The following is a 16,422-nucleotide window of genomic DNA, read 5'->3' as shown; positions in this document are numbered from 1 at the left end:
TAAAATTGCATAGATAATGAAAAGACCAGCTAACTAATAGATTGTTAAGAGAAATAATTGAGATAGGATAACATGATCCCAAATATATGCTATGTTTCAATGAATACTTTCTCAAAACTCTTAATACTATGTAAACATTATTTGATAAATATTTACCCTATAAAGAAATGTTCCCATAGCTATTACACATCTGAGTAGAGTTCCATGTCAGTGTAATTGATTTTTTTCCCTCATGTAACAGAAGCACGTTTTAATCAGTTGGGAGTGGGAGGAGGGGGGAGGTTATAGATATTAGTTAAGTAAGAAAAAACATCTTAAAAATATCAAACTTACGGGGCGCCTGGGTGGCTCAGTTGGTTAAGCGACTGCCTTCGGCTCAGGTCATGACCCTGGAGTCCCTGGATCGAGTCCCACATCGGGCTCCCTGCTCGGCGGGGAGTCTGCTTCTCCCTCTGACCCTCCCCCCTCTTATGTGCTTGCTCTCTCTCATTCTCTCTCTCTCAAATAAATAAATAAAATCTTTAAAAAAAAAATATCAAACTTACAATCTCCTTTACTGTTTTGTTTGTCTCTAGACTATTCAAGAATTATTTTCTGATAATTCTTCTCCTTTATCAAATTTAAGGTAGGAATATTTAAGTGTTTTCTGTAAAGTATGATTACATTTTTCATTTGGTAATTGTGATTAAAATACTAAAATCTCTTAAATAGCCTTAAGATGCTACATAACTCCTACTGGATGCTTTCCCCTCCCCCCTGTTTTGTGGAAAGAGATAAAAGGACATGTTGTTTTTGACCCCATCTCTATTAGAGAAATTCCTGGAGGGTAGCCAGTCACTGTAACCTAGTACTCTAAAATTGAGGGTAGGAATCACCTATCTTGTTTTTGTCAGGAATTCTTAAAGATGGGATTACCTTGAAGTTTCTAAGCATCCTGTGTATGAATAAAAATTACTTGAAAGGTCAGTCTCAAGCCAGCAGATCAGTTGTTATGGCAAACAGAATTTTATAAAACATGTTCATGCAATCAGTTTCTTTTATTTTCAACGTTCAGTAGACACAAATAAAAGGAATACATTTGGAGGATACACCTTAGTTTTGTTATTATTCACAGTTTGTTTCCAATTTAAAGTTTCTTACTAAGAGCTACAAACTTACTAATAACATTTATGTATTTCTGACTGCAAGTTTGTGGTCATTTTGATACATAATGAAAGACAAAAGAAAGTTTCCTGTTTATACATTTTCAAAGCAGTTTTTTCCCTCATCTTAGAATAGCTGCTGCTAGCAATGTATTTCTACTTCTAGCAATACACGCTTGCAGAAACAGGAAAACTCTGCCCTTTACTATGAAAACAGCAGTTTAACAAATGAAGATGATTCATTGTATTTTTATTATATTTTAGGGTTCCACATGGCTTTTTTTTTTTACTTTAGAAGAATGTCTATGGTAGTACACTTAAAAAATAATTTTATTATTGAAATGTAGTTGTCACACAATATTCTATTAGTTTCAGGTATACAACATAGTAATTTGATTATTCTAAACGTTATGCGATAATAGTACACTTTTAAACTCACTGTAATGCTTTATTCTAATGAAAGATCTGACATTTTATTGCTATCCATACTGCTGATGATGTAAGATAATTATGTGACTTTCGTGATAATTATTTTCAGTAAGAATTTAAAATACTCAGCAACCAGATTCCTCTTGTGTGGTTTTGTATCTCCCATTCCCACCCTCAAGGTCTCATTGTGCCCTTGAATAATAAATCAGAAGTTTTGGTATTAAAAATAAAGGTTAAAAATGACTATTTAAAAGCCAGAACCTGTCCTTGCCTTAAACTGGTTCATGGAAAAGGGGTTACCTTGAAAAACAACATTAAGCAACTTTTCACCCCATCTTGGAAACTTAAACTCTAGGAAAATCTGGTTCAGTCTTTTTATTATACTATATCTTCTGTAATAAATTTTGGCCTTGGTCATTCAACACAGAATAAAGGCCCTATATTTGAATTTGAGAATTGATGCTTTAGTTTCTCCTTGTGAATTAATACCATCATGCTTATGAAGATGGATAAAAATAATATTGTTTTCGTTATCAGTTTAAAATCGTCTCTTTTCAAGTAAAAGTTTCAATGTAATTACGGTTTTTTGCAGTAAAACCTTGCATTTTAAATTACACCAGAGCGCATTCATTTCAGGTGACATTTGCATCTTCAAAAAGTGATATAAATGCTCTAGGCTGTTTTAGATTTAGGGGACAACAAGTGGAAGAGCTTAAGAGATAATTTCAGTTAAAAAAAATTCAAAGAAGGTAATTTCAGGAGCAAATATACGTATCAAATTTATATTTAATATTATAGGAAGTAATAGTAAATGTCCATTTAATAAATTTATGTTTAAGTGCTTCATTTGAATTTTTACAAAACTAAATAAAAGGCTACATCTTGTTAGCATAACATAAGCACTCACAAAATAAGCCCAACAAATGATTTATTCCTCCTTATTATGAGGTCAATCTAATTCTTTAAATATGTCTTTGTTACATAATAAAGAGCTGAAAACAAACGTTTTGTGATTACTTCATTTTATGGCTGTAAGAATACACTATTCCCAGAAATACAAATATTTTTGTACATAAGAATTCAGATTAAGCCAAGATAGATGTTATTTATTGTATGATAAGTTCAACTTTATGTTATTGCCCTCACAGTGAAAGAAGAGCTATGTTAGCTTCTCAGACTTCCCTTACACCACTGGGAAGGAATGGACGTAATATCCCAGCAACGCTGGCTCTTGAATCTAAGGAACTTGTTAAATCTGTTCGGGCCATACTTGACATGGACTGTAAGTTTTATGCAATTTTTCACTTTTTTTCTACTTTTTTTTTTTTTAGTAATGTATTTAACAGAACAAAAAGAAATTTCAAGCTTGGCAGTTTAGTTTTGTTAAATTTGTTGTTTGCCTACAGTAAAATTAATAGCTAATCGATAAATACACTAATTTTAGGGGGAGAATATTTACTTTAAGTGCCTGAAGTGGCTTCGAAGAGAAGTTGGCTGCTTAAGACATGTTTTTAACTCTACTTCCATCCAAAGTCTCTTTGAAATGGAAGAATAAATAGAAAAATAAATCCACAACACTGGAAACGTGAAAGGTTAGAACCCACATTGAGGAATTTTTGAATAATATACAACAGATGGAATAAAACTGAAGGTACAGCCCAGCTGAGCAAAAGACCCCAAAACACAATAAAGATGAATGACAAAACTGCTGAAACAGTGAGTTAAGTAGAACCATGAGAAAACTTCCAGGATCACAGGCAGGGAAAACTAGGAACAGACCCTTGGGCAGTTGGCACGGTAATTAATTAAAGGGCTATGGAATAGCTGAACCAGTTCCCTCCTCATCAGAGCTGCTGGCTCAGGCGTTTACTCCTAAACCAAGGCCAAGAGAAACCTCTCTTAAAAGAATTGCATGATCTGTCGCTGGACACCCCCAGAGTCAGCACAGGGCTAGAAAGAGAAGCAGGGCAACTGGCTAAGTAACTTCCAACATCCCAGCAGACAGGGAGACCCTTGGGGAGAGCTTAAATGATTGGGTGTTTCCGTCCTTCCCTCCTCCTGTCTCCCAGCACTTTTGCCTCTTCATGGATTTGGACTCCCTTTTTATCTGTTTGTTCTCCTGTCTGTCCCCTTGATGTCAGTCCATCTGCTGGTTGTCTTTGTGCTGGCATCTCTCATTCCACTCTCCCTGGCTTTCCACTCTCAGTCTTCCCTATGCTGGGGACCAGATAGCAAATATATCTATAAATATAAATGTGGAGAAGTACAAATGAAATTCTATGTTAACAAAGTATCCAAGTGAGTTTTGAGTCAAGTCCTGGGTAGTGAAATGGTTTGGCTTTGTAGAGGATAATATTCAAAGACCCTTTGGGGGTAACTTTTAACTTCAAAACTATGTTACAGAAAGAGGATTGGAAACCATGCCTTTAATAGTATCTTCAATTTCTGCAGTGAGGTGTTTTTTTTTTTCCTTAATTTTGTATAATATATCACATTTAAAAAATCAAATTATATTTCAAAAACCCTATAAGAACTATGTAAAGAAATTCTGTAGGTTTCAGGGTAGATGAAAATAATCAGCTCTAATGTATTACGTGTATACTCAGAATTTTATATATTAGACATTTTTTTTAATTTTTTTTTAAGATTTTATTTATTTATTTGACAGAGAGAGAGATAGCGAGAGCGGGAACACAAGCAGACTTCCTGCCGAGCAGGGAGCCCGATGTGGGACTCGATCCCAGGACCCTGGGATCATGACCTGAGCCGAAGGCAGACGCTTAACGACTGAGCCACCCAGGCCCCCTATATTAGACATTTTTAAGTGAGGGTGGGAACAGTGAGGCAAACACCTGCACACACACACACATAGCCCAGCGGACGTTGCCATCATTAATTTTAATTACCTTGCTAACATTAACCTTTACATTTGTCAAACATGATTATTCAAAGAAAATATTTGAAATTCAGCAGAACTTCTTTAGAAGAAAAGTGAAAAATTCCATCTGCACTTTTTATCTGTCATAAGATTGTACTAGTCTGCTGTTTAGACTAGCAAACTACGTTATCTTTTTATTTAGAAATATAATTGCTAATATTGGCATATATTCCCAGTACTTTTATAATTTTTATGACCTGTCTTTTTATGTTTGATAATTCAGATAAACTCAGCTCGTTTTTCTTTCTCTTTATGCAGTAGCTTTTTTCTATATGTAATGAAAAGCAGAAAATCACTACCAAGAGGTAGATAATTCAGCTGCAGTCTCTAACCTCATTTCCTTTGGTGTGACTGTCTGCTTATCTCAAGTAACAATTTGGAATTTTCTCTTGGGTAATTGCCTCTACTTTCTTCTTAGAATGAGGACACTCTGGGATTTCCTCAGAAATGAGAATCAGATTTCTTGGGTGTTATAGCTTAAAACCAGTCTCTGGGGAATATCTAGGAGACAATTCTGAACCTTTTTTGGATGGTGGACTCCACTGAAATCTCACAAAAGCCCTGTTCCCAGACATGGGCAATTATACACATTTGCATCCATCTTCGGGGTGTTCATAAATCCCAACTTAAGAACCTAGAAGTAGGATCACAGAGAACACAAATGCTTTCTACAGCCTTGCAAACCTGGCCATCCCGCTCTCATCAGGATACCTCTAGCAGTGGAAAAGTATGTGAATCCTAGAGGCAGCCCGGAGGAGCAGTTTGAACCCACGTAAACAGTGCTCTGCTGAACCCCTGATGATCCCTGGAGATGCCCCAGGGAGCATCACAATTAGCCATCCAACTTAAGTGGGCAAATTACTTAATCTCTGGTTCTCTTTCCTCATATTAAAAGTGGAGTTCAGGGGGCACCTGGGTTGCTCAGTGGTTAAGCGTCTGCCTTCGGCTCAGGTCATGATCCTGGGGTCCTGGGAATGAGCCCTATATCAGGCTCCCTGCTCAGTGGGGAATCTACTTCTCCCTCTCCCTTTGTCACCCCACCCCCCACTGTGCTCGCTCACTCTCTCTCAAACAAATAAAAAAATAAAATCTTAAAAAAAAAAAAAGAATGTAAGATGTCTGGTCTTTACTTACCCATGTCTTATATCAGCTCTCAGTAATATCTAAGAGTATGACCTTAAATTATAGCTCTGTAAAAAATAATTCTAAAAAAAAAAAAACTAGTTAATTCTAGGGTAAAGGAAGGGGTTGAGATAGTGTGCTTTGATCCCGTGTTTCTTGAACAGATCCCTGTATCAACTTTTATAAAAAAATTTAAAATTGGGGGCACCTGGGTGGCTCAGTCGTTAAGCATCTGCCTTCGGCTCAGGTCATGATCCCAGGGTCCTGGGATCCAGCCCTGTATCGGGCTCCCTGCTCAGTGGGGAGCCTGCTTCTCCCTCTCCCACTCCCCCTGCTTGTGTTCCCTCTCTCGCTGTGTCTCTCTCTGTCAGATAAATAAATAAAATCTTTAAAAAAATTTAAAAAGAAAAAGGAGGGCGCCTGGGTGGCTCAGTCTTTAAGTATCTGCCTTCGGCTTGGGTGATGATCTTGGAGCCCTGGGATCGAGCCCCCATCGGGCTCCCTGCTCAGCGGGAAGCCTGTTTCTCCCTCTCCCACTCCTCCTGCTTCTGTTCCCTCTCTCGCTGTGTCTCTCTCTGTCAGATAAATAAATAAAATCTTTAAAAAAAAGAAAAAGTGGCGTCCATAATACCTGAAGTGGCAGGATTGGGGAATCAAGTTGAGATACTTGTAAAGTAGCTAACCAAACACCTGGTAGTGGAATATGTTCCATAAATGGACATTACTGCTGCCGGTGCTGCTCATGCTGGTACCACATTATTATTATTTAAAGCAGCTCATTAAATGCACTTGTTGTCTGTGCTAAGTATTAAGTAATTATTGTCTAAATCTTCTTTCAATGTGGATCCATTTGAAAATAGGGTAGATGAGAGCTTTTCTTAATATGTAACATTTATTTTCAACTTTGAGTTAGAACCTAACCATCACAGGAAACTGTGGTTAAATGTCTGAATCAGCATCTTATCTTTCAGTTGTTTATTGCTAACTATAACAAAAGTATGGTGTGTTCCGTCATACTGCCCCCACTGAAATGTTATGCAGACAAATAGACATTTTTGATCAGTATTGAAACCCTTGGAGGAGCTTATGTCCATCTCCATCAATATTTACATTGTTGATATCATAATGTTTCATTGTAATCTTTATTTGAAATAGCTACTTGTTTTGAACTGCAGTCTCTAGTTGACATCTAGATTGACAAAATAGTTCTGTAACAAAAGCAGGAAGAAGCAGTTCTATTTTTAAAATGCATAATAAAATAATATCTGGCCAGATATTCCATAGGAGGTCTTTAATAAGAACTTATTGACTTCCTGGTAAATTGGCAGCACAAGCATCTACCTTCCTTCAAGATTCTCATGGAAAGGGGCACCTGGGTGGCTCAGTCGTTGAGCGTCTGCCTTCGGCTCGGGTCATGATCCCAAGCTCCTGGGATCGGGCTCCCTGCTCCGCGGGAAGCCTGCTTCTCCCTCTCCCACTCCCCCTGCTTGGGTCCCCTTTCTCGCTGTGTCTCTCTCTGTCAGATACATAAATAAAAATCTTTAAAAAAAAATTCCCATGGAAATGATAAATGGAATGTAAAAATAGAGTAAAAATCTTCAAAAGCACTAGCAGTTTACAGGCAAATCCCAAAAAGTTTTCAATAGGGCAGGTAGGACCAACATACAATGAAAGCATGAATGGCCAACTTGTTAGTCCCCCTGCTGAACAACAGTGGCAATTATGGGAATAATTGGAGGTCACTCTGGCAGGAGGACAGCCCTTAATGCATTCTATTTTTTTTTTAAGATTTTATTTATTTATTTGACAGAGAGAGACAGCAAGAGAGGGAACACAAGCAGGGAGAGTGTGAGAGGGAGAAGCAGGCTTCCCGCTGAGCAGGGAGCCCGACGTGGAGCTCGATCCCAGGACCCTGGGATCATAACCTGAGCCAAAGGCAGACGCTTAACCATCTGAGCCACCCAGGCTCCCCGAGCCCTTAATGCATTCTAACTTGAAGGGGTAATGAATAAAGCCAAAGACTGGTGAGGGGGTAAATGGACTCTTTTTCTTCTTTTATCTTGGTGAGTCAGTGGCATTTTTGAACTCCTCAGGATGTATCAAGAAGGAGGGCAACCGGGGCTTGGTCCTTTAGGCAGCATAGAGCCACTTTACATGTGACATGCACTGGGGCATCTAGGAAAGGGAGCCCGGGACAGTGGCTTCTGCACCAAATGCCACACTGCTCTTTACAGCCACCTCTGGTCCCGACTCACCTCTCACTCCCCTCAGATTGCTGCATCATCCTTATACTCACAACACAAGTGCACACTGGCAAGCTCCCAGCCAGAGCTTCGAGAGGGTAGCACCAACAATAACTTGGTTGAATGCAGTGCAACCAGGGGTCCACACATCCTTTCAAAGATCAAAAACCAATTCTGAGTAGAGAGTTCTCTACATTCAAGCTTTTATAAAGAGGAATACATATATAACACACCTGTGTGTTATATTTCTTATGTGTGTTATGTATTATGTGTATATATATATACACACACATTTCATTCAAGATCTTTTAAACAAGTATATATACATAAGCATACCAGTATATGATCATGAAAAAGTCCACAGTATTAAAGCAAGAAAATAGAGCTGTCAAGATTCAGAATAGACTACCATCTACCAAGATGGCAGAGTGATCTCATGCCAAAACCTCCCCATTCTGCTCCTACACTTAAAAATGACATTTAAAATTATGTTTGTGTATTTAAAAGATGAAAACCAAGAAATGCACGTCTCTCTGCACCAAGAACAGAGGGTAAAACTGTAATGATAAGTGAGCCCTTAAGCTTCAGAGATTCACGGGATTGAGATGAGCAGCTGGAGCCAAGGTTCCTACACCCACGAGGACCCAAATGATGCCTGAGCGAAGGAAGCAGTGAGCAGGAATCTTCCCGTGGAAAATACACTTTCTTTTCTTAAGTTATATATTAGGCATTAAAAAAAAAAAATCCATCCAATTTAGGAGCCATCTGGGCCTACCACTAATTAAAGTTGAAAGTAAATATTCTTATCCACTACAGGTGGGAATATAATTTGGCACAACATTCCTGGGAATCAGTTTTGCAGTATATATCAAGAGCTTTTAAAATATCTATTTGAGGGGCGCCTGGGTGGCTCAGTCATTAAGCGTCTGCCTTCGGCTCAGGTCACGATCCCGGGGTCCTGGGATCGAGCCCCACATCGGGCTCCCTGCTCAGCGGGAAGCCTGCTTCTCACTCTCCCACTCCCCCTGCTTGTGTTCCCTCTCTCGCTGTGCGTCTCTCTGTCAAATAAATAAATAAAATCTTTAAAAAAAAAATCTATTTGAAAAGTGTTTTTGAAAGTTAAAATAATATTTAGTGTTCATATATTTTAACCCAATAATCCCACCTGTTGGTGTTTTGCAAAGAAAATAATAAGCAATGTGCATAAAAATGCATATATAATTATTTACATCACAGCATTTCTTTTAGTAGCAGAAATATGGATGTTTGACTGTTACAAATTGGTTGAATAATCATGTAATTTTCCCTCAACCAGTTGAAAACAAAAGTGAAGTTTACCCCTACCAAAAAATGACCATGTGATTACATATATTTGTCTATTCAAGCTTCCTGCATCAATTCAGGTGTTCCTGTCGAAAACTAGCAGTATTTTAACTTTTAAAATTAGAATGTCAGTAATAGCTGCTTTTTGTCTTTAAATTCTGAAGCTAATTAGAAGTTATTTAAACAGATGGGAAAAGTTTTTATGAGAAAAAGGGGAAATGTACTGCACACTTGAAGGACTTTATAATATTTTTTTTTCCTTTTAGATCCAGAAGTCAGACTTGATACAGCATCTTCTTATTGTACTTATTCTAGGTCTCAAACTATCATCACTGCTTCTCTTATTTCCCCAGCACATATTTTTATTAATTAAATGAGTTTATCCAAGGAAAAGCCATATGTTTTTGTTGATAGTCAGCTATCCTGTTTAGAATGGGCATTATAGTATTTCCTTCTTCATAAAGTTATCTTTGCTATTTATTTATTTATCTTTTCTCTCCTAGAATTGGGGCAGATTGTTCCAAGCATAAGGGGATAGTTTATGTGACTGATGCCATTTCACCTGTTTTTGTAGTGAGGTGAACCTGTTCTCTGGTGGTTTGATCATTCAGAGCTAGATAATACCCGTTGTAAATACTGGTGTTGTCACACCATTCAAGGAAAAGCATGAACTCACATATTCTCTTGTACTGTTGCAATTTGAAAGTAGGTCACTGCTGTGATGTTCCATTAAGAAAATATATCAAATGTAATCTCGGGTGATCTCTGGAAAGGAAACTGTGCTTGGGGTATTTAATTTTGCTTTATATGAGCAAATTATTGTTAGCTTCAAGAAAAATAAGTAATTTCTTTCCTGGTACAATTTTATTTCCAGGGGGAAAAAAGTGAGAAATACCCCACGTAAGAAAATAAATAATCATTTAGATTATTACTTCATTCCTTCATGCACTATTTATTGAGTATCTGCAATCGGCCAGACCCTGACCTAGGCAGTGGGGTACTAGCTTACAAAGTCCTTGCTGTCAGGCTACTTAGGTGCATTGTAAGGGTAGAATTGGACAAACGAGTTAGCAAGTAAGTAAATAATTCCAGACAGTGATGACTGTTACGTATACAATAAAACCAGATGATGTGTGAGTGGGAATGCTAAGCCTCTTTGAAGAGGTGACTTTTGAGCCAAGTTTCAGCCAGGAGAAAATCTGTGGGAAGAGTTTTTCTGGCCAAGTACTAAAGCCTTGAGGTAGGAGCAATCTTGACATATTGGAAGGACAGAAGAAAGCCTGGGTTTCTGATACGTAGGAATGAACAGACGAGTAAGCATGAGATAAGGGTGGAGATGTAGAGAGGAGCAAGACCACACAGGGCTTTGAACACCATTCTAAGGAGTTTGGATTTTATTTTGAATGTCATAGGAGCAATTGATGGTTTTAAGCAGGAGAAAAAAACCTGATCTGATCTACATTTTAAAAGATGATTCAGACATTTGTTTGAAACTGGGCTGTAGGAGTAGCAAGAGTGAAGAAAGCAGGAAGACTGGTTGGTTATTGCAGTGATTGACGTGGAACAGGATAGTAGCTTGGGCTAGTTTGAGTAGCAAGGAACAAATAATCATTTTTAAAAAGAGATTTAGTCCTTCGTCAGTGTGTATCACATTTTGGAACACCTGAAATTCAGTATTCATATTTAAACTTGATATTCATGTGCATACTGGGTCAGTGAGTAACTAGAAGTCCAGATGTACAAAGCAATTATCTGTTGTCATCTTGGATCTTTGACTATCACATGTTTTCTTATTGCTCCTTCTGCACATTAATTAACTCTTGGGTGTTTGCCTTTTTCATTAAACAAATTCCTGAGAATTGAAGGGCTAAAGTTACGTAATAACATCAAATCCGTAATAACTATCTGCTGTTTTCTGTTGGTACATAGGAAGCAAACATAGTACATTTTGCCAGTCATAAAAATCAGAAAGCCACCATATTTCCAGTATTTAGCATACACAAAAAATATCTAGTGTGAATCAGTCCCAGAGCTACCACATGATAGGCATCTTCCTAGAAGACCATTTCCAGGGAAGTATTTCAGATCCATGCTTTAATCAGATATGTTGCCAACAGCTGGAAGCTATGAACGCATGTCCAGATGAACGAGACTTAATTCCTCCTACCAGGCAGGCATAGAGTTGTCAAGGGGATTGCAGGATGTACAATATCCAGGATTTATTCAGGTAAAGGCCTCCGTACCTTCATACTAACATGGGGACGTAGAATGATTTCCAACACAAAGGTAGAAAAAGAAATACAAGGACTGCTTCAAAACTTCCAGAAGGCACTGATGTTTGAGTATATAGTACGCTATCTATCTCTCTTCCAAAAAAAATGGAACTCCAGTTCCTTCACAATTAGAACTGACTGCAATAATAAGAGTGTCTACCGTGGAGCTCATGTTTCAATCCTATAATCCGACAAGCAAAATGCAAATGATGCCAGAAAGAAACACTTTCCCTCGAGGCCTGAAAATGTCCTCATCCAAATGGAATACATTCTTTCGGGTTAATGAAATAGGCGTTCTCCAGAGTTCATATGAGGACAGAGTATTAACAGCTCATCTCAAGAGAGACAGTGGCAGTAGCTGTCCTGTCAGTAACGGCTTTCATAATTATTTAATATGATAAGCCAGTTGGGTGTAGATCCAGGAGTTCCTGCCTTTAACGGGAGAGTATTAATATTACTACTCCAGATAAACCTATTTAAAGATAACAATGCCAAAGATAGCTTGAAAGTACTATTTTGCATCCATATGTCCTGTGAGATAGGCATTATTGTTTTCTAATTTAAAAGATATGAAAAGATCAAGGCTCAGAGAACTTAAATGGTTTACTTCGGTCACACGCTTGGAAAGGGCAATGCCAGCCCCCTGACTCGGGTCTTCTAATATTCAGTCCTGTGGGTCTCACAGGAGTCCAGTTAAGTCATTACGTCACAACTGAATTGGCGCCTTTTTTTTTTTTTTGAACATATAAAATGGTGAGGTGTGGTATTCTCAGTGGTATCTTAGATTTGATAAGTTACAATGACCTCTTGGAGTCTTGGCTTCCTGTCTGGAAAGTGGGGATTCAGTCTTCCTAAGGTTGTTTCAAGAATTGAGTGAACTAGTATAAAAGTGCTTTGTAAATATAAAGCACTGTATAAATATAAGGTTGTTTTATTAGAGTTCATTTTTTATTTTAATTAGAATCAATAACCAAAATTTACCTCAGCTTAGCTAATTTTCGTGATTTACAAATATTCAGAATAAAGCAACAAGGCTTAAGGAGCTTTAGTAACTTCCAAACAGGTATAGATTCCAACCTAACTCATTGATAGCAATGTTTTTCTCAGGAGGTCAGATTGGGAAAATATCTGTTTATTATTATTATTATTATTAGAAACTTTTATATTGTTTGAGTTTTTTCTTTTTTTAGAGTGAGCATTTGTTAATTCTGAAATTTAAAGCATCCTTTTTAAAAGAATTTTTTTTTTTAAGATTTTATTTATTTATTTGACAGAGAGAGACACAGTGAAAGAGGGAACACAAGCAGAGGGAGTGGGAGAGGGAGAAGCAGGCTTCCTGCCGAACAGGGAGCCCGATGTGGGACTTGATCCCAGGACCCTGGGATCATGACCTGAGCCGAAGACAGACACTTAATGACTGAGCCACCCAGGCGCCCCAAAGTAAAAGAATTTTTAAGCATCATAGAAAACTTACAGTAAAAAATAAAAGCTCTCTTTGAAACCATTTACAAAATAATGCATACGGAAGGAATAATAAATGTGCCTTGATAAAGATCTCGAAACTGAAGATAAAGAACTGAATCTTTAACAGTATTTTTAAAAAACGTGTGACTTTATGAACTTATTCTACCAACATTACCAATTAGACTAAAAAATGATTAGCTCTTGGGACTATACGGTGCTGTTTGTGTTTCTCGTTTCTTTTATAACAACCACCAAATGCTAATGAAAGTTAAAGTTCAAGTAGGATAGAGAGAGAGCATTGAGAGTGAGAAAACCTGCATCTAGGACAAGATTTTTTAAACCTTAGGTAAATTCCTCAACCTCACTTTTGCTCCATTTATGAAATGGAAAGGAGCATTATAGCTCATTATATCACAGGATAAAATGAAGTATCATTTGTGAAATTGCCTTTAGTTTTTACATAAAAAATAGTTGTTTACACCCTAAATGATATCTTTATTAAAAAGATAGATTCATTTTTACTTGTAGAAAGGCAGAATAGTATTAAAAAGACCATATGCTACAGGGTTCACATTCCAGCCCTATCACCTAATAGATTTATGCTTTTGGGGTTCTGTTATCTCCCTGGGTCTCATTTTCTTCATCTATGAAATTGGAGATATCACCAACTCATAGGGTTGTTTAGAGGATTAAAACTAATGTATCTGAAGAGGCTAGCTGATTAAAGATAATGTTTATAAAGTGGCTCCCATCTGGTAGGTGCTCAATATATATCATCATTATCTTCATCATTATAACCTTCATCATTCATTGTCAGTATGTAATAAGAGTATTTTATTTTGTCCCTGCAACCTAGTCCGATATAAACTATTCTCTCCCCACCCCACCTTTTTCTTTTCTTTTGAGAGCTGGAAACCTTAGAAGGTGGTGAAAGATTTCTACTCATGTCGATTTATGTAATCTATCATTATTAAATTACTCCACTGAGAACATGTAAGAAACCAAGTGCTAAGTTGCCTAAAAACAATTGCCAAGTAACATTTCATTCCTTAAAGGAGGAGTAAAGAAGCCCAGCTTCAGCTCAAATTTATTTCATGGCTATGAAGTTTGAAACAATAAAGTTTATGTCTAGCTGGCAACCTCAAGGGCTCTCCAAATGTCAGTCTTTTTTTTTTTTTCTTTTTCCCAGAACTGGATTTATTGAGTGAATGGCTATTTTAACTCCCTTCCTCCCCATTCTGTACTTCCCCCCTGGAGAGGGAAGCCTTGCTGAACTTGTATAGAAGATAGCAGTACTAAAACTGCCCGGGAATGGGTACAGCTAGCCACCAGTTCACTGCAAACCCCTAAACTAGACTTGAACAGGCACTTCACCCATACGAGGAAGGAGTCAGCCTTATCGATACCCGGTAGGAGAATGCTCCAGATAAGTGCAAAGGCCCTGAGGCAGGAGAGTGCCTGGTATGTTTGAGAAAACAGAATAGTATGGATGAAGAGGCCCAGTTCATGGTATCATTCAATCCCCAGCCTGTTTACTTTCATAACAATCTATTTCTTTTTTAGAGTTTTATTTATTTAAGTAATCTCTACACCCAGCATGGGGCTAGAACTCACAGCCCCGAGATCAGAAGTCACATGCTTTTCCTACTGAGCCAGCCAGGGGCCCCAACAGTTTATTTAATGTTGGCTTCTTCTCTACCTCCAGATCCCTATTTCACTCCCGTATTTTATTCTCTTCTTAGGACTTCACACTATTTTTTGTTTGTTTACTTGTTTACTGTCTGTCTCCTCTATTAAAATATGAGCTCCTTGAGAACAGGGATCTTGAATACCTTGTTCATTACAATTTAGGTAACATTTAGAATAGTACCTGGCATCTAGTAGGTGTTCATGAGATATTTCTATTTTATAATTGTGATTAATATTTGTTTAATAAAGGTATTTAATATATATGAATGTTTAATATATATGTTTTGATGTCATTTACTTAGGAGTGAGTTTAAGATAATGAGGCACCATTTTTATTCACCAGAGGCCCACATATCTGTAGTGTTAGTGAATACATAAGGAAACCCCAACACACTCATACACTGTTGACAAATTTTACTCAATTCAGCTCTTGTAGAGAGCAGTCTGTCTGTGTCTCTGAGAGTCTAAAATGTACATTTTCTTTGACCCTTCAGTTTCATTTCTAGGAATTTATTAAATAGAAATAAATGCCCATCCATATGAATGAATCTAATATATAGCAATATCCACTTATATGTAGAAATAGACATTGGCCAATTCTTTCCACAAGTATTTGTTGAGTACCTACGTATGAGACCCTAAGATCAGACTCTGCCAATGTTGAGGATGCCTCTGTAGTAGAAAGTAATTAACTAAAGCTCAGACATGAGGTAGGAGAGGCTTGTAGAAGAACAGAATTAATTCTTCTCTCTCGTACATATGGACCCTAGGTGGGTGCCACACCCCATCAGCTGGGGATTTGTGACCATAATATCTCCATGAATGACCACACCTTTTTTCAGATCTGGTAGAAGGGGAGTAAGACTAGAGGCAGTTTCCTGTCAGAAATCCATGAATATGAGTGAGGGTGATGCTCCAGAAAGAGCATTAGAGCTGAAAAAAAAAAAGAAAACAAAGTAAATCTATAAAAGTGGACTTCAAACAGTCCAGGCGGAAAAGAATATGAATGATGCTTTCATTAAGGTGGATCATTAACTGGTGTGTGCCAAGCTGTTGGAATAGGGAAGCACTTCAGCTACTGTAACACCTGCTGGGATTGTAGTTCTACCAAAAGAATCTAAAGAGGATGCAATTGTTTAATTATGTACATATCTGGACATATACCACAGATTCCAAGATTCCAATTTTGTTTCATTTTAAACTTGGATTAAATGGGTTTGTTCTTATATTTAGAGACCATGGATGGGAATGTGACTTGTGGAGTAATAAATCTGAAAAGATGAACTCCATTCAGAACTTCACTTACAGTCTCAGCAAGAAGGAAAGGGCAGAAGTGTACATAGAAATCAAGGAAAATTTCCCAGAGTTCTATGCTGAGCTTATATGTTCAAATAAATGTATAAAAGCTGGACAAAGAAACAACCTAGAACTAACAAGAACTCTTTAAGAATAGTGGCAGGAGGGCACCTGGGTGGCTCAGTCGTTAAGCACCTGCCTTTGGCTCAGGTCATGATCCCAGGGTCCTGGGATCGAGCCCTGCATTGGGTTCCCTGCTTGGCGGGAAGCCTGCTTCTCCCTCTCCCACTCCCCCTGCTTGTGTTCCGTCTCTCACTGTGTCTCTCTCTGTCAAGTAAATAAATAAAAAATCTTAAAAAAAAAAAAAAGAATAGTGGCAGGAATGTTAAAGCCAGGATTAACTTCAGCTTTTAAAATTTTTTAAAGATGGGAAGAGCTATATTTGAAGCAATAATAAAGAAGATTCAGTATGTTAAATTAACATAGAGGGGAAAAGTCTAAGT

The 16,422-nt window shown here is 37.6% G+C and overlaps 1 protein-coding gene across 1 annotated transcript in view; it reads left to right on the top strand.

Annotated features, from left to right (window-relative positions):
* STXBP4 (syntaxin binding protein 4) overlaps nucleotides 1-16,422 on the top strand; it is a 158,132-nt gene that overhangs the window by 81,823 nt on the left and 59,887 nt on the right. The window contains exons 13-14 of the mRNA XM_021704305.1: nucleotides 576-625; nucleotides 2,720-2,853. Of these exons, the coding sequence (XP_021559980.1) occupies nucleotides 576-625; nucleotides 2,720-2,853 (184 nt within the window). The remainder of the gene's footprint in view (nucleotides 1-575; nucleotides 626-2,719; nucleotides 2,854-16,422) is intronic.

This window comes from Neomonachus schauinslandi, chromosome 15 (assembly GCF_002201575.2).
Source record: "Neomonachus schauinslandi chromosome 15, ASM220157v2, whole genome shotgun sequence".
NCBI lineage: Eukaryota > Metazoa > Chordata > Mammalia > Carnivora > Phocidae > Neomonachus > Neomonachus schauinslandi.
The sequence above is the reverse complement of the archived record's forward strand: the minus strand, read 5'-3'. Positions and strand labels throughout refer to the sequence as shown.